The sequence below is a fragment of the Trachypithecus francoisi genome, unplaced genomic scaffold (genome assembly GCF_009764315.1).
Source record: "Trachypithecus francoisi isolate TF-2019V2 unplaced genomic scaffold, Tfra_2.0 Lachesis_group1, whole genome shotgun sequence".
In the NCBI taxonomy this organism is placed as follows: Eukaryota; Metazoa; Chordata; class Mammalia; order Primates; family Cercopithecidae; genus Trachypithecus; species Trachypithecus francoisi.
This window is the reverse complement of record NW_022681454.1, coordinates 54,671,717-54,691,116: the sequence shown is the minus strand read 5'-3', so window position 1 is coordinate 54,691,116 and position 19,400 is coordinate 54,671,717. Positions and strand designations below refer to the sequence as shown.

Here is a 19,400-nt window from a genome sequence, read left to right as displayed (position 1 = left end):
AGTATTATAATCCATATAGAGATAGGTACAGAAAAGTATTGGCCACATTATTTTCACTACTTCACAGTAAGTGCAGGCAGTAAAACTTGTTTTAGAATGCCAAACCTCAAACTTGAGACCCAGTAGATCCCGTGGCCTCTCAAGCTGCCTTACTTAAAATAAACCCAGCTGAGTTGGCGGCCTTTAATGATGCTGTAACCCTGTGTTTGCTTGTCTGTCTTTACTGCCAGATGATGAGCTCCATGAGTACAGGCTCTTGTTTATCCTCAGACCCTAGGCCAGGGCCTTGTGCACAGAAGATGCTTACCTCGATCTCTTTACTGGCCATTTTCTGCAGTCCCGCATATACTTTCAAAGTTATATCCCAAGTGAACACATCCTTTCCCTCAGTTGCCCAGCCCCAGATCTGCTCCCCTTCCCCTGTTCAGTCATCCCAGAGAATGGCCCCAACAGGAATTTGCCCAACTCTCTGAAGTCGTAGCATTACTCTCCAGCCTTGTTGACTATGCCTCAGCCACCCCAGGCTTCTTTCTATTCCTCAACTGTGGCAAGTCTATTCTCACATCATAGTCTTTGCATCCATTCCTTCTCTGGAATGCTCCTCCTCCAGATCTTTTTCTAGCTGACTCCTTCTCATCGTTCAGGTCTCAGCTCTCCTCCTGAGAGAGGTCTCCCCTAACTATACCAGGCCAGTTGGTTCCCTTTTAATCACTCTCCATGCCATTTCCAGCTTTGTTTTCTTCATATTTCTGATCACTATTTACTTAAGCAATAGTTAATTTGCTTTACTGTCTGTCTCCATCTACTAGAACATAAGGTCCATGCAGACAGAGATGTAATCTGTTCTGTTCACCACCATATGCACAGCACATGGAATAATGCCTGGCTATAGTCGATGCTCATAAGCATTTGCTGGACATAGATGAATGGAATATCATTTAGTATGTTGGCCATCATTAGGTCAAAATCCACCTAACTGCTCAGCTAGAAATTTTACACTATCTCTCTTTTTCATTATCCTGTAGTGATACATCATTATGTTTTGTCAATCCATTTACATAAGAAACTCTCAAATCTTCCCATTTTCTCCATCCCTATTGCCTTTATTCTAGGGATGGCCATCGTCATCTCTTTCCTTAATTACTCAGTCTCCTCAAGATGAGTCTCAAAGCCTCAGTCTTACTCCCTTATCTTCATTCTACTCCTACCTTGCAATCTGTTTCTCATACTGCAGTCAAAGTGATTTTCTGAAACCACGTATTTGATCTGATCTCAACATTCTCATGTTTAAAATATTACAGTAGCTCTCTACACTTAGGATAAAGTCAGAATTTCATTTCATGGTTAACAAGGTCTGGCCTTTCCAGACACTTTTCTTGTTATCCCTATTTGTTACTTATATATCCTTGAACGTGGCATTCTTTCTTGCCCTAAACCTTCACACCTGCTATTTCCTTTACAGGACCTTTCTATCCTCCCTGCATGAACCTACTCCTTCCCCTTGTTGACTGCTTAGTCCTTGCTTAAATGTCACTTTCTCAGACTTTTCCTAATCCCTAATCTTTCTTAGGGCCCCCTGAAGTATGCTCCCATGGTACCCAATATTTTCAACATGTCAGACTGTTGTGCAATGGCTTACTTTCTTGCCTGTATTCTTTACAAAACTGGAAACTTAACATGGATATCTAATCTCTGTTTTGCAGCATTTAGCATGATGCTGGCACAGAGTAGGTGCTCAACAAATATTTCTTGAATAATGAATGATGAGCTTGATAATAAATGAAAAGGAATCACTGTAGTTGAATATTTTGCACACCATTATCTGATTCTTATAAATATAAATCTCTATGTTGCTTTGTGACCAATGACATTTGTATTGTGAACACCTGCATTTCTTAACAGGGTGCTGGAACTGATGAGTTTACTCTGAACCGAATAATGGTGTCCAGATCAGAAATTGACCTTTTGGACATTCGAATAGAGTTCAAGAAGCATTATGGCTATTCCCTGTATTCAGCAATTAAAGTAAGTCTACTTTTAAAAATAGCAAAACATATTTTGCCCTTCTCTACCCATCTCCTTACTCAGATATTCCTTAAAATATAAAGATATATGACTTAGATTTCTCGCTCCTTGTCAATGCATACATGTGTTGTCTGAGCTTAAAACAGTAGCAGCAGTGTCCCTCATTTTCAGCTCTAAAATCCCAGACATATAATAGACATTCAATATTTTTTAGGTGTACTAGCCACTAATTTTTCTTCTTCTGTGAATTACATATGCAAATTGTTTTTATATTGTACTGTTTGTATTTATTTCAGTCTTTATGACAATGTAAGAACAGAAAAATATGTATTTTAAATTTCCTCTCTGTTTTACATGAGACAGCATGGTTCTGCAGCTTAGAGTGCTTCTCATTTCAGTATATAGGAAACTTTCTCATTTTATTTAACAGCTGTATATCATTCCATTGTTTGTGTATTTGTACCCACCACAGCAAACAGGCTTCCAGTTTATTGCTATTAGAAACAATGTTGTATAATGCATACACAACTTCATCAGGTACGAATGTATCTTTATGAATTCTCAGAAGTAGGATTGCTTAGACAGATGTAAATGCATTTAAAATTTTGACAAATACTGCCAATTGAATTCCATTTTGCAATTCTATGAGGAATGTATGAGTCCTTCTTTCTCCATAGCCTTGGCACAGAGGGTATTTTCAAACTTTTGGGTTTTTAAAACATTTTTAGAGATGAGGTCTTGCTCTGTTGCCCAGGCTGAAGTACAGTGGCTGTTCACAGGTGTGATCATAATACATTGTAGCCTAGAACTCCTAGGCTCAAGCAATCCTCCTGCCTTAGCCTCCAAGTAGCTGGGACTATAGGTAAACTTTTGGGTTTTCATAGTCTGATAGGTGAGGAACTGTATCGCAGTGTAGTTGTAATATACATTTTTCTTAGTATAAGTGAGACTGAGTATATTTTCATGTTTTAAATAACATTTGTATTTCTCTTTCTGTGATCTGTCTTTTTACATTCTTTGTCCATATTCTTTTGGGTTTTTGTTCTTTTTGGTCAGTTTCTAAGACCTTTTACACATAAGGTAGACTAGCCTTTTGTCAGGTCATATTTCCCAGTCCATTCTTTGTCCTTTGACTTGGCTGAATGTATTTTTTTCCAAGCAGAGGGTGCACATCTTGTTTAATTAAATTTATCAATCTTTTACAGTTTTTTTATTTTAAAAAAAAATCTAGTCCCTTCTGTTTCTTTCATTCTGGATGAGCATCTTCCTAAAATGGGCTCCTTCCTTTCTGTTTTAAAGCATGAAACCCATTTTCATTGTTTTCAGATCTCAGTTGATATATTATACATAGAAACTTCAAATAAGTTACAAATTATTTGAATTAATAAGGCAGTAAGGCTGACAGATTGTACAAGAAGCTTCTGTACCTTAAGCTTATGATTCAAAAGTCATAGTCCCAACAGGAAGATGGCAACTAGTTAGTGGTGAACTAAGGGGCTAGCCCCGCACCTGCTCAGCAGCCTTCCATTGATTTACTTTTCTACCTCCGTGCTCCAGACCACCTATGAGAGTCTCTAGGAAATGAGTGATAGAGAGTGTTAGTCCAAGCTGGTTCCCTGGAACAAAGTGTAAGCTGAGGTTGGTGAGTGGAGCAATCCACAGGCCTCGCCTCCAAGGCCACACTGACCAGGGGGAAAGATAGGGTTAGGGCTGCCATCACAGAGGACTTGCAGACTATGCAGACCTCTCCATCTCTTTGCTGCTCCATCCACCCTTGAATGTCTTGAGGAAATCAGCACTAGAGAGTGTTGGACCCAGGTGCACTCTCCAAGGTCTAAGCTGAGAGTTGGGGCCTAGATGGCGATCCAGGATGAAGAGGGAAGCAGCAGCCAAGCAGAGAGTGTTTGCTCTGAGCACTGAGGGTCCAAAACTGGGAATGGAGTCCATGCTGATTAGATACCCTAAGCTGTGGATCATTATGCACCATGGACATCCTGGGTAGCTCCCCAGCAGCACCCTCTCTCAAGCCCCTACAAGGCTGGAGCCCTACCTTTGTGAGGGAGCTTACACCCAGCGATGGCCCCTGGGGGACACCTGGCTTAGACCACATTCCAGTGTCACTGCCAGCAGCTGGAGTCTTTGGTCCAACCTTCACTATGGCCCTACCCACAATAGCCACCCTTGACCAGGCACAAATATTAGCCTGGGTCTTTCTGCAGCTATCTTTGGAAGGTTCCTACCTCTGACTTTACAAATGGCTTATGAATGAATGAATGAACATCAATCAGTTAACTAGATTCATTCACTAAAATCTCTCCCTCTCTTTTTAATCAGAGTTTTTGTTTTTGCACTAAACTTTTACAGAAAGAGATGCTGAGATGCATGAATAAGTTGAAATCAGGAACTTACTCAAAAAGGCAGTTCTCAGACTGTGCCTGGGGCTTAGCACAAATTGCATCAACTGCTCACACTCAATTGTATTTGAATCAGTCCTGACACATCACAATAGTTTCAGTCATCAGAGAAAGATTCAATAACGTTAACCATATTGTAGCTACTAAGGCAGAAAAATAGACTCACACATTTTCTAAAGATTGTCAGTAACAAGGTTGAGACATAACGCGGGCATTCAGTTCACCCTCATCAAACCAGAAAATTAAATTAACCAGTGGCTCTCCATTCCCCAATGGTCTGGGTAATTGAGGCTTATTGTATTAGAAAACATTTAAGCTATTTGTAGTTGATAGAAAAGAAAAATCCATCACTGAAAACTTCAGTTTGCAATTTGAAATGATATAAGATTTCTTTATTTCTACCACCTAACATATATTATTAAGTAATCTCATTGTAGTTTTGCTATTGATGAACAGGATCTTTTTAGGTGGTTGCTTTTGAAATTCATGGGGTAGAGTTCCATTTTTGCATATCATCTCAGCCTATAATCCTGCCTGTCTTCTTCCTTCTACCCATTGTTTAGACATTTCTCTGTCCATTGACACCTTTCTCAGGGGGTGACTGGTGGAAAGGAGAAGACAAGGAAGAACAGAGGTGAAAACCAGTGTGTACCTCTTATTACTTATTAAGAAGATATTATGGAAAATTTAGATGAAATCATGTTTTTTGGTAGTTTTCCTTGGTGGACAGATTCTGTATTTACTTAATAAATAGCACAATTCCAAGTTTTTTATTGGAAAATATAGTAGCCACTCACAATCAACTCATAATCTATGTGGAGACCTGAGGTAGGTATAAAGAAACAATTAGAAGATAATAATTGAAACAACGTACAATTAGATACTAGATTGTTCAGTATAGAGCTAGTAGTATCGGAATTGAGAAGAAAAGACGTTTGGGGTTAGAGAAATGGATCTTGAACCTGCCTTTCAAGTCAACAAGCATGTGTTGAGTGTCTCCTATGGTACTCTGCTGGAGCATTTACCTTTAAGACCCCAGGTCAATAGGGTCTTAAAGGTAAATGCTCTAGAAACAGGTATGGGAAGAGGCAAGAGGGAAAGAAGTAATAAGGCACTTGTTTGATTAGAGGGTCTACCTTGGGGAATATTGAGAAATAAAATCCAAGTAGCAAGATGAGTTCAGCTGAAAGAGAGCTTTGAGATCAGTGAATTCATTCATTCAATTAAAAATATTTATCAAATGCATATTATGTGCTAGGCTCAGGGTTATAATTATAAGCAAAGGGATGGGGTGGAGGAAGACATTTTCTGCCCTTATGGAATTACAACTATGTTTAATGTAAAGGAAAGCGACATTGTGCTAAAAGATCCTATAATAGGAGGACTTGACTTACAGGAAAGGCTTCTATAAGAAAGGCATGATTCAGATCTGGAAAATAAGTAGATATTAATAAGGCAAAAGTTATGGAGGTAAGGGAGCCAATAGAACATTCTAATAAAAGAAATGACAAATAGGCCTCATGGTGGAGGCAGCACAATGAAAAATGAGGATGTAGGGGCCAGATCATGCACGATCTTTTTGGCTATGTTTAAGGAATTTTGGCTTTAGCTTAAGAGTAAGGGGAAGCCATTGAAGAGTTCTGGGCATGAGCTCTTGAAGAGTTAGTATCAGGATCATGAAAAGATCCCTGTGAGATCTTCTTATTCTGGAGAATAAGAAGGGATCAGAGGATATTTAGGAGCTAAAACTTAAGGGACTTGGTATAATATCTTGGTGTGAGGAAAGGAAGGTAGCAAGGATGACACTCAAGTTCCTAACTTGGAAAACAGATAGTGGGGCCATTCCTTGCAAGAGGATCGGGTTTTAGGGTTTTTTTACTTTTCTTTTTGGGGAGTTGGGGGAAGTTTATGAGTTTGGCTTTACATGTGTTGAGTTTGAGATGTCTTTGAGCCATGTAAGACATGTGGAGAGGTCAAGTAAGTCATTAGTGGTATGAAATATACTTTGAGCTACTTGGATGTGTTTCCTTGACTAACTGGTAGAAGGCCTAATTGTTTAAAATTCTGATCAGAGATGTCTAGAAGGAGCTCTTTTAATACAAAGCTGGAGCATTGTTGACTTGTCAGATCTGCTGTTGCAGAGCAAGACAGGAAAACCAATAACATAAGAACTAAAATCTATATAAAAATGAAGAATATTGAGTCATATATTTTGTGAAACAGACAAATGAACAAGAAATAAAGAAAACAGAACAATATATATAAATGCCTATTCTGTCTTACTATGAAAGTAATGCTTAACTTCTTCACTAAATGAGCCTTCCCTGAGACTTCCTTTATATTACCACTTACTGTAATATTTACCCCAGTGACAGCCATTTCAAATATGAAACTTAAGTGATAAAAAGTGCTCACTGATTGGGTTGCCTCAAATAAAATAAAAATAATGTGAGCATCCTACACAATCCAGGTTGAAAGCCAAGTTTTACCTCCTATGAAGTCTTTTGCGCTACAAACTTGGTATCTTTGCCTTTTAAACCTCAACCTCGCACAGTATCTTTTCTGAACAACAATCTATTTTTGGTTGGCCTTGGGAAAAGGAACTGACAAACATATTCTTTAAAAACGTGGTTCATTTCACTTTCCTAAGTCAGGCAGTGTAGCAGGGTATTAAGGAGCCAGGACACAGGGATTCAAATCCTGCTTTTGTCACTTATTCTCGATAAGATTTGGGGCAAGTTTCCTAATCTGTTTTTCTCATTTTACTTATCTGTTAAATGGGGGATATGTATAGTACCTATTGCAGAGAGCTTTTAAAAGGGTTAAAGTAGCTAATACACATTAAGCCTTTTGAATAGCAAGTGTTTGATAAATATTATTAAAACTATAATCTTTTGAAGTTTTTTTAGAAATTGATGTTATGTAAGTGATGCAATCTTATTTTATTAAACCCAAATTGAAATGTAACTGCAATATATCAAGAAGAATCTAAATGTTATTTACTGTGAAGAAGATGCTGGTCAGAACATAATTACACTCAGGTATGAATGAATGATGGAATTGCAGGTACATTTTACTAAATGGTATAGCTCATGAGTCTCACACCTGGGTGAATTCCCTAGTGCTACAGGATTTGTTTCATTTATGGTCTCCCATTATTTATACTGTGTTTGTTCTTCATTTATTTTGTTCTTTGCAGTCGGATACTTCTGGAGACTATGAAATCACACTCTTAAAAATCTGTGGTGGAGATGACTGAACCAAGAAGATAATCTCCCAAGGTCCACGATGGGCTTTCCCAACAGCTCCACCTTACTTCTTTCTCATACTATTTAAGAGAACAAGCAAATGTAAACAGTAACCTGTGTTCCTAACAGAAATTCTCATTGTTCTATAACAACAACAAAAACGATTATTATTTTAGAGCATCTCATTTATAATGTAGCAGGTCATAAATGAAATTTAAAATGGTATTAAGGATCTGCAAATACTATCCAACTTATATTTCTGCTTACAAAGTAAGAATCTTTTTATAGTTCTAATCCATTAAATATAAAGCAAGATAACAAAAATTGTTGCTTTTGTTAAAAGTAATTTGTTTGTTTGCTTTCAGAGCTTGCCAACATTGTTTGATGCCTGGTGCCAACAACTAATATTTTAAAACATGTTTCTATATAGAAGCTGTTACTGCTTCAGTTTATCACCTTGTTAATCACACTTTTCTTTAAGAAACGAATAAGATGAAGATGTATGTGACCTGGCCTACCCTTTCTAGTTGTGATCAAGCTATAGGAGTGGCAATGCATGAGAAGTTATTTCAGCTTTCAGAAAACATCTGCTGAAGGATTAATCTAACCACTTCCTGTCTGAATGGCAAGCATGAATTATGGTTGCTTCATGCTAAATACTACTTTCCCAGAATGGGCATTTAGAATCAAGCCTCTAAGGTTTCCTTTTCTCTTGAGTTGGCAAAACTATGCATTTAAAGAATCCCTCATGCTATCTTTGAGTGGGACCTCATATGAAATACCTTGACTGATATGAAATAGAAGAAGTGAAAAAAATTCCATTTAGAGTTATTTTCCTGGACCAGAATAGAAACGATCATACTGGCCATGTGCAGTGGCTCATGCCTGTAATCTCAGCACTTTGGGAGGCTGAGGCAGGCGGATTGCTTGAGCCCAGAAGTTCGAGACCAGCCTGGGCAACCTAGTGAGACCCTGTCTCTGACAAAAATACAAAAATTAGCCTGGCATGGTGGCACACGCCTGTAGTCCAAGCTACTTGGGAGGCTGAGGTGGGAGGATTGCTTGAGTCTGGGAGCCCATTTGGCAAGTTAGTTCTGTAATCAATATTATAAATGTCAGTCATAACTAAGATGACAGGAGATAATGAAAAAAAAAACTACTTCAATATTTGGGAGATAAAATTGAGTAAACATGGTATTCAAAGTAACCAAGTGTCAGTCAAGTATGCCTTCATGATTTTGGTGTAAGTGATTTAGTAAGTATATCACGAAGCAATAAATCAGTGTTAATACTCATTGAGTGCTTACTATGTATTAGGTACTATGTTAAACAGTGTAGTATATTTTAATTTGTTAATCCTCAAGGAATCTTACAATGTAGTTACTAACTCAGATATAGAAATGGAAGCTTAGAGAAATTAGTAACTTGTCACTGTAAGAGCCAGGTAGTCAAACTCCAGTGTCCAGGCTCTTAACTACTATTTTGCCTTAGAATTTATCCCATCCCAGGGCCACTGTTATTTTCGATGCCTAGTGCTTAGATTAGAACTGTGCTCAGCACATAAAAGGCATTTAATACGGTGAATCTTTATTTTAGATCTCATTTATCCTCAGAGTTGTTAGACCACTTATGTATTAAGCACTTTCTGAAACAGAGCGTGGTTACATGTGTCAATATTTCCCGTTTTGCAAATGACGAAAATGAGACTCAGGTGAAGTATCTAGCCCAGGGTTACACAGGGGGAAAGCCAAGGCTTAAGATCCAGGTCATCTGGACTTTAAAACGTATCTGTGGCTGGGCAAAGGGGCTCACACATCAAATCCCAGCATGTTGGGAGGCTGAGGCAGGAGGATCACTTGAGCCCAGGAGTTTGAGACCAGTCCGGGAAACAAAAGGAGACTCCGTCTCCACAAACAATTTAAAAATTAGCTGGGCATGGTGGTGTGCACCTATAGTCTTAGCTACTCAAGACGCTGAAGTGGGAAGATCACTTAAGCCCAGGAGTTTGAGGTTGCAGTAAGCTACGATCGCACCAGCATACTCCAGCCTGGGTGACAGAGCAAGACCCTGTCTCAAAAACAAAACAAAGCAAAAAACCTTATCTGTGCATGAGGGAGGATGAAGAAGGTGAGAACTTGAAGAGACTAGTGATCACGTGAGAGAATTCTGCAGACAAAAAAAAAAAAAAAGCCACATTGAGATAACTGTCTAACCCTTCTAATAACATCCGTTTTGCCTTTTATGCAGGGGACCTCAGGCAATTACCTTTCTAAGCCACATACTCCTCTTTAAAATGAGAACAATAGTACCTACCTCATAAGATTGTTTTGATAAATAACACTTAAAAGGTGTTCCACATAGTGCATAGCACATAGTAAACCCTCAATAAATGTTAGCCTATATTATACAATTATCATAGAGTAGTATTCAATGGCCACATTTTTTATTGCCTCCAATTTCCACAAGGTGGCATGTCAAGTTCAAAGTGGACCCCATGGCTTCTCATCCCAATGGCAAAATGTACTTAACTTGCTTCAGCATAACATGACCAAATCTAAACTGTTGGAAACGTCTTCTATAGAATGTTTGTAGTGGTTCAGGCATCTTACTGTCACTGTAAACTCCTTCTTAAGGAAACATGTAGAATATTTAATTGAATCATCTGGTTTCTCTGGATTCCCAGGACCATCTTCATTTACATGAATGTGCATTAGCTCTGACATGGATCACCTGCAGAATTGAGTGCATCCATGTCATCTCATTAAGCACTAAGTTTAGTCCCTGAAGATCGAAAGAAGAGAAAAATAGCCAGCTGCAGAGAGTCCTGGGCTCTGTGGTTGGTGAGCTGCAGAAGCGGAAGGTTTGTACACTTCACTCTGGAGTATAGAATGTTTGGTCTATAAATCAGGAGCTGCAAAAATGGCAAATGAAGATGTTGAATAGGAGATTCTCTAGCCTATTTGTAAAAATATATTGAGGAAATTTTTAAAATAGTGTACAGTAGTTCAGACCTTTCTTCCATGTACCTTCCCCTTTTTCCATTTCCCCAATTTAATGCCGTATGGATAACTCACAATTTTACTTTGTCTTTAAAACATTAATTTTGGGGTCATATCAAACTGGGTTCAAATCCTGGCTTCACCACTTATGACAGCAGCGTAGATAACAGTGTTTGACAAATAACCTCCATACAATTCAGTTCTTTAGCTGACAATAACAGCACCTACCTTAAATATGTGCAAGGATTAAATGAAATAAAGCATGTGAAAAATTTAACTCAATAAAAATTAGTTACTAATAACGCATTGGCATGGTGAGTTGCCAGTGAAGAGCAGATAGTAAGTGTTCAATAAGCATTTATAGAATAAATAAATGATACTTGTTTTAGTACTACTCAGTGACAATAACTCTAAAGCTCTGGACGCTTCAGAGAAACGTCAGCTGAAATCAGTTATTAATATGTTGTCAGTGTGTCCTCCAACGATAAGAGCCAACTGTGTTCACCTCAGTGATGAGGTTGCAGGATCTGAAGAAAGTTTTCTAGGCTTATTTCCTGCCCATCAGTTGACAGTAGTATGATACGTGAGGGAGTGAGTCACTTACTCTTTCTGTACCTTAGTTTCCTCACCTGTAAAGCCAGGATGGCCATGCATGTATCATTCAGAGTAGGATGAGGTTTCAATAAGCCAGATTAGGTGATGCACTTACCACAGTGCCTGCACCCTTTAAGTGCTCAATAAACAGTAGCCATTATTCTCTGGCTCAGTTTGGAAGACTTACAATTGCTTATACAGTGCTGTAATCACTTGGGGGATTTTGAGATGTTGTAAAGCTACCTCTTCTGGTTTGCAATTAGGAAAGAAAGATACAGCAAACTTCTTGGCAATTTCCTGCCGGTGAAACCTTGTGTTTTATGAGCCATGGAAAGTACCCCCAAAATTTTTTCAACCCCACCCCCAGCAAACTGACAGACTCAGATCTTTCCCACCCACTCTGTTTGTCTCTCGTGGGACTGTGAGAGTCAAGCAAGTACAGGTTGCTGTGTGCTAAAGCCTTTTTACTGGTGCTCTATTTCTTTCAGTTTCATCAAATTCAGCTTTGTGCCAGTTTTACCCACCAGGGCCAACCCTCCTCTGAAACCAAAGTTTGCCTATTTCTGTAGAGTTTACAAAGTCAGCAGTGAGAGAGAGGAGAATTTCAAATGAGGAGGACGGTTACAGAGTAGGAGGAAACATTGAATGGCTGCTGCAGTAAACTGTTAAAAGAAATCCCAAACCTGGAATACCAAAGCAGCCCATTCAGCTGAAAGGTTTTATGACACAACCGCGCATAAGAAAAAACTAGCTATTAAAACTTACATATGCCCTCTTTGGGCACAAACTTTGTGGAACTGGGTGTGGCAATAAAGAGTGGTCCAGGCCAGGCATGGTGGCTCACCCCCGTAATCCCAACACTCTGAGAGACCAAGGCAGGCAGATCACCTGAGGTCAGGAGTTCAAGACCAGCCTGGTCAACATGAAACCCTGTCTCTACTAAAAATACAAAAAAATTAGCCAGGCATGGTGGTGGATGCCTGTAATCCCAGCTACTCGGGAGGCTGAGGCAGGAGAATCGCTTGAACCCGGGAGACAGAGGTCGCAGTGAGCTGAGATCGTACCACTGCACTCCAGCCTGGGTAACAAGAATGAAACTCTGTCTCAAAAAAAGTCGTCCAAAGTGACTTGCAGAGCACCAGACTTGCTGTGAAAAAACAGATGTGATTTGCCAGTTGCTATAATATCAACCACCAGATAAAAGGAAGTTTTGACAAAGAATATTGAGATAAAATGAGCTCCTACAAAAAAGAGCATGCCACAGTGGGGTAGAAAGTAGAGAAGAACAAAGTTCCCAAGGGTAGGAAGTTTGTGAGAATTAGCCCAAATTCACACATCCTTTTGGAGAACTGCAGCAATCCACAGCGTAACTGGCTTACATTGGTTCCCCCGGCCACAGACCTCAGAAGAGTTTAGAGATTTCCAAAGTTGCACTTAAGCTTTTTGTTTTGTTTTGTGTCAGACAGCAAAGTCCACAAAGAAAATTCCAGATCATGTCTGCAAATTCTGTTTAAACCGGTGTTAAATAGAATTTGGTATCTGATATTTTCATGAAAAATATTTTTCTTGCTTTTTATCAGTCAAACCAAACCCCTTCCGACCTTTATTCTTCCAACATTTATTACATGGTAACTGTAGTCCAGGAACTATGCCAGGTGCTGGAGTTATAAAAATGAAGAGAGCTGCACATTACCTGACTTCAAGGACTTGATGATCTGGGGAGTAAGCAAAGGAGAGGAAAGACAGATACTTGGCTAATTAGCAAGGACAGCACAGTGGTGGTAGTGGTGGGTGGGGTTGAGGATTAGGCAAATGTGGCTTCCACACAAAATTCTCATGCTCTTTGCAACTTGCAGAGTTAAAGGATAAGATATTTGAAGAAACTGCCAATTATTAGGTGTTCAGTCAAAGACTGTTAAGGTTGTCTTGCACAGTAGTTAAAAGTCTGGAGTCAGCCTAGCTGGACAAATTCTAGCTCTTACAGGTCTAAAGTCTCTAGCTGTGTGATCATGGGAAAATTACTTAAGCCCTTTATGCCTCAGATTCCTTTATCTGTGAAATTTGAATGATAGTAGTAATTAGACCAACCACCTAGGATTACAAAGATTAAATGGATCGATGCATGTAAGTACTGAGAATGACCCAGTACATTGTAAGCACTATGTAGATGCTAGCTACTTAAGATTAACTATAGTAAAATATGATATGTACTATAACGATGCTATTAAAAATGCTGTGGACTACTAAGTATCAGAAATACTGATACAGATAGAAATAGACACAGATACACAAAAAAGATGCTTATGATATTTTGCTAAATGGAGGAAAAGTTGCTTGATGAAACAGTAAGAAAAAGAAAACCAGTGTGACACAATATAGCAAATGTAAGGAGGCATGTCTGTTCATTTCTGCTTGCCAGCATAATTTCACGAAGTTTAACTCTGACAACATGCAGCTCTCCAGAAAGATGCTTTGAAGGCAAAGCAGGATAGAGCACATGGCCCCATCATGTCTCTTGCCTGAGTCACTAAGTTCATTAAAAGATAAATGACCCTACTCCCTGCCTTTTCTTACACGTAAGGTAACATCTGATGGGGTTAGTGATGATGCCTCTGTAATCTGTAACCAGCTGTACTCTTATACCCAAACTTCGATGTGATTCTCCTTTAATGTAACTTCTGCACGTTTGATGTGATTTTACACGTACTAAACCTCCACAACCCATATATAAACTGAGCTAAAACACTATTTCAGAGCAGTCTGACAGAACCTCTTTGAAGGACTGTTCCCAGGCTCTAGGCCTCAGTCTATAGTCCTCAGTAAGACTTACAACTACCTTTAATTCTTTTTTTTTTTTTTTTTTTTTTTGAGATGGAGTCTCGCTCTGTTGCCCAGGCTGGAGTGCAGTGGCCGGATCTCAGCTCACTGCAAGCTCCGCCTCCTGGGTTCACGCCATTCTCCTGCCTCAGCCTCCCGAGTAGCTGGGACTACAGGCTCCTGCCACCTCGCCCGGCTAGTTTTTTGTATTTTTTTTAGTAGAGACGGGGTTTCACCATGTTAGCCAGGATGGTCTCGATCTCCTGACCTTGTGATCCGCCCGTCTCGGCCTCCCAAAGTGCTGGGATTACAGGCTTGAGCCACCGCGCCCGGCACTACCTTTAATTCTTTACAAGCTTATTTTTTTTTCTTTAGTTGACACCAGGAAGTCAGAGAAAATATACATGGCCACAGTAACTGTTTATCTCTGGGTAGTAGCATTACAGCTGACTCATTTTTCTCTTTTTGTCAAAGTTGTGTTTTCTAAGTAAATTTAAATTTATTGGCTTAATAATTTAAGAATATCTTTATATGACATATAAGAAAGTTTGGTTATTTGAGCACCTAGAGCTCAAATGGAGGATCAATTAAGTATACAGGGCAGGATTCACTGGGAATGTCACCTCTGAGCTAGGTATTAAAGGAATTGATTGGTAGGGCTTTGAAGATATAAAGATTAGTAGAGATGAGAACAAGCTCCCAGTATTTGACAATATTGGAAAATGATGTATCAAATAGTACATGAGTTAAGTGGGCTGTTAATCCTTTTTTCTTTCTTTCTTTATTCTTTTTTTTTTTTTTTAATGGTGACAAGATCTCACTGTGTTGCCCAGGCTGGTCTCGAACTCCTCAGCCTCAAGTGCTAGGATTACAGGTGTGAGCCACCACCCGGCCGAGGGGGCCACTAATCCTCAGTGAAGAGGCCATCACTGGACACTGAATATATCAGAGTCCATCCTTATTTTTTGCTGTGTTCCTCTTGTTTCTGAGGTATCTAGTGGAAAGACTGGCTTCTCTGTTTCTCTCTCTCTGATTTCGGAAATCTTATTACGGGATCCTGTCTGTTGAAGGTAACTAGAGATCAGTTTAAGTCTTCTCTGTGCTGGGGCTTACAGAATAGATGCTAATTCTATTGCCTGCTTTCCCAGATACTGACAGGTAATAAGAGGGCCAAGTAGACCCCTCTATCATGGATTGGAGCCATGTAAGATGTGTACCCTCAGAGCTGACTCTTTCCTAGGAAGTGAGAGGTATGGATAGACATGCATCTTTTCTAATTCTTGCTGTGCCTCACCTCAGTCTTCAGGACTCCAAGAAGGTAGGGCCAGCAAGCACAGGGCCCCTGAGCATTATTTCAGATCCTTTGTGTAACCAGCCCACACCTGAGCCTTCTGTCACTGGAAAGCTCCATTGGGCAGCAATGACTGGAGAATGTCTCCAATTTATTCAAACATGTTTCTGGAGAGAAGACGGTGGTGGGGAGAAAAGCACTTCCTTCCTCTCTCTACTTCCTGTCTCTTCCTAACCTCCTCTGCTTTAATTTCTGGCTAACCTCAGCAATGTTGACATGAAAAAGAAAAGTCTTTGCACTGTTTAGTCTACTTTGAATTTTTTCAATATGGGGACCTTCCCTGGCCACCAGGCAACAAACTGTCCGTTCTTGATTTTCTCCTCTCTCTCTTCTGGGTATTGAGTATGTAGTTTGACTGGACCAGGTGCTGCCAAAAACTTCTTGGGAAGCCCAAGGCTTCCCAGAATCTAGAATTCACCCAGAGAAAGTCCCTGTGAAGAAACTTCACAGATCTTTCTCTGGTTACATCTCTTGGAACACTGCACTTGCCTGGCTTTTCCTGCACTGCTTTTCTTGGCTTCCTCAGTGTGATGGTCCTGTCTTCTTTCTTCAGGAAAAACAGGCTCCCTGGCCTTCCCTTTCCTAGATATGAAGGAAAGATGCCAGAACCATACAACGTTGGTTTCAGTACCACCAACTTGCTGTGTAACTTTGGGCAAATTACTTAGCCTTGCTGATCCATCATTTCCCTTTGTTTCTAAGACAGGAGTAATAATTTATTCAATTCATAGTGCCTGGAAGACCTAGGTGCCTGGAAGGAGGGAATGCTTAGATCTGCCATGGAAGAGATAAGGAATTAGATGAGAAAACACAAGTAAAGGACTTAACACAGTATCTGAAATATGTAGTCATTGGCTATTATTGACATCTTCCCCCAATTTCCCAGTCTCTTTTGCTGTATGAAGTATATGCATAAGATCTTTTTTATTTTGAAAGACTTAATCATTATGGGAAAATTGACAAAGGACTGCAAGTTCTGTATAATCATGTGGAACTTTCATAACTTAACCAACTACACCACATTCTTGACCTCTCTTGCAGGTAGGGAGAATTCAGCTCCCTTTGGACTTTGGCTTTATGACTTCACATGCTGTTCTCAGCCAACTGACCTAAAGAGCCAGTAGGCATTGACTTGCATTCTTTCAGAGGTCCTCTTGTTTCAATAATAATGGGCACCATTTCTTAACACTCACTATAAGCAATTCATATATTTTATCTCATTTTGACTTTATAACAACACCATGAGGCAGGTAACCTTATCCTAATTTACTAGCCTGGAAAGAGGCTCAGAGAGGTTAAGACCACTCTAGATATAGTTCTGGAGCCACAAAACAAACTGAGATTTCTATACAGTAGATCCAAAATCTATAAGCTTGACTCTCTCACTATGGGACTGTGATACAGCAGTAGCAACAGTTGCAAAGCTCTTTACGTTAGAGGCCCATTTCTCGGGTGCTGGAGTTGGGAAGTAGGTCTGAACACTTGGATTCTCATAAATTGTCTGGCTTCACACCCTGAGCAACTTCACCACACATCACTGGCATCTAATGGCCAGTAACACTGAAGTCTAAATAAGTCTCTCAGAAGCTTACATATCAATAATATAAAGTCATCTAGCACAGGACAGAAGCCACCTTGATAGAGCAAAGCCAATATCTTTCAATCTGACAAGACTGGTCAGGAGGCTCTCAGAACAGAAGGTAACTTCTTCTTCTTGCTGAGCACTGTACTATACAAAGTTCAAAACTATAGACTGTGCCACAGCAGGGCACAGGTGCAAGAGCAGAGTTGGAGCCCTGAATAAACAGTTCAACATTGCTTACAGAATTTCCCTGGATCTGTGTTTCCCCCTTTAGTTTTCAGTGGGAAGGATGTGACTTTTTCTTCTTTTTCTGCAGCAGTAGCAGTACTGAAACCACTCAGTAATGAGGATTTGGCAGCTTCTAAGGGTCTTGTCGTTGGTGGGTACAGTTTGAGTTGAAGTGATTGCAGACATGCAGACAAACACACAGAGATAGAGTCTCAGCAGGGCCTGGGCCTAAGCCCTGGGGAAAGCTACAGTTTCTTCAGTGGGAGAGGAGTAGGAGCCAACAGAGCAAATGGAAGGAAGAGCAGGAAGATGATGCCGCACTCCGGAGGAGCAGCAGCAGAGTTGCTCTCTGTACCTGCAAGCCAATGAAGAAGTTTATCATAAGGCAGTAATAAACTAATAACACACCACTGACGAGTGACATATAGCAATAGTGGCAACTGTTGAAGGCCTACTGTGTGCTCAGTGTCATGCTACATGCTTTAGAGAAGCCCTTAGGGCACAGTGCAGTTAGAAGTATGTTATTGATTAAGAATGACTGTACATAGGATAAAAAAAAAAAAGAAAAGAAAAGAAATAGGTCATTTATCCTAACTCTTTTTTTTTTTTTGAGACGGAGTCTCGCTCTGTCACCCAGGCTGGAGTGCAGTGGCCGGATCACAGCTCACTGCAAGCTCCGCCTCCCGGGTTTACGCCATTCTCCTGCCTCAGCCTCCGGAGTAGCTGGGACTACAGGCACCAGCCACCTCGCCCGGCTAGCTTTTTGTATTTTTTAGTAGAGATGGGGTTTCACCGTGTTAGCCAGGATGGTCTCGATCTCCTGACCTCGTGATCCGCCCGTCTCGGCCTCCCAAAGTGCTGGGATTACAGGCTTGAGCCACTGCGCCTGGCCTATCCTAACTGTTACGGCAACTAGCTTTGAGAAAGTGAGCAGCTTATTCAATCTCTCTGAGTATTAATTTCATCTGAAAAATTGGAGTAATAATATCCATATTACTCATTCAACCTATCAATGTGAACTGAAGCCCTACTGCACTAATCTAAAAGCTACATATACATGTAAAAATTTACTGCCTATTCGGCTGGTTGCAGTGGCTCTTGCCTGTAATCTAAGCACTTTGGGAGGCTGAGGTGGGTGGATCACTTAAAGTCAGGAGTTCAAGACCAGCCTGACCAACATGGTGAAACCTAGTCTTTACTGAAAATACAAAAATTAGCAGGGTATGTTGGCACATGCTAGTAATCCCAGCTACTCGGGAGGCTGAGGCAGGAGAATTGCTTGAACCTGGGAGGCGGAGGTTGCAGTGAGCCTAGATAATGCCACTGCACTCTAGCCTGGGTGACAGAGTGAGACTCCACCTCAAAAAAAAGAAAAAAAAAAAAAATTCAGTGCCTGTTTTCTGGAACTTACAGTCTATAATAAAGATAAGAACGATCAATTATATTAAATACCTGGGATTTGGCATTTATTTCATTTAATCTTCACAGCAATCCTATGTTTAGTGTGCTCTTTTCACGTCAACATTATCTGCTGTTGTTAAATGTCACATGAAAATAAGTCAAGGCAGATCTGAGAAAACTATTGAGTACTAGGTCCGTCTTAATTGCAGAAGTTAAGTGGCCATAGTTGATGGTTATGTATAATTAGTTAGTTTGAGAATGTGGGGTACATATTTCATATTCAAAAGCGAACTCATGCCTCTGTCAGTCAATATTTGTGGTCCACCATTATTCTTAGCATCTAGTCCAACGCCTGGCACATATTAGGTCATCAATACATAATTGTTAAATTGAGTACTTATTATATGCCAGACATCACTTATTCTGCAAATTGCATTTTATTTGATCTTTGTTCTTAGAAATTATGTAAGGGTCTCTGGAAGAAACAGTAAGATTCTGGCCTACTAAGCTTTAGTGTGCTGTGTCAATAGAAATGGAGTCAGGGAACAGTTGGTCAAAACCAGTCTTAGGCCGGGCGCGGTGGCTCAAGCCTGTAATCCCAGCACTTTGGGAGGCCGAGACAGGCGGATCACGAGGTCAGGAGATCGAGATCATCCTGGCGAACACGGTGAAACCCCGTCTCTACTAAAAAATACAAAAAACTAGCCGAGCGAGGTGGCAGCGCCTGTAGTCCCAGCTACC

General features: G+C 40.1%; 1 protein-coding gene across 2 annotated transcripts in view; it reads left to right on the top strand.

Annotated features, from left to right (window-relative positions):
- ANXA3 (annexin A3) overlaps positions 1 to 8,033 on the top strand; it is a 65,226-nt gene extending 57,193 nt beyond the window's left edge. For both annotated transcript variants that reach the window (XM_033214329.1, XM_033214330.1), the window contains 2 exons: positions 1,903 to 2,025; positions 7,639 to 8,033. In XM_033214329.1, the coding sequence (XP_033070220.1) occupies positions 1,903 to 2,025; positions 7,639 to 7,698 (183 nt within the window). In that variant the 3' untranslated portion in view covers positions 7,699 to 8,033. The remainder of the gene's footprint in view (positions 1 to 1,902; positions 2,026 to 7,638) is intronic.
- The last annotated feature ends 11,367 nt before the right edge of the window (positions 8,034 to 19,400 follow it).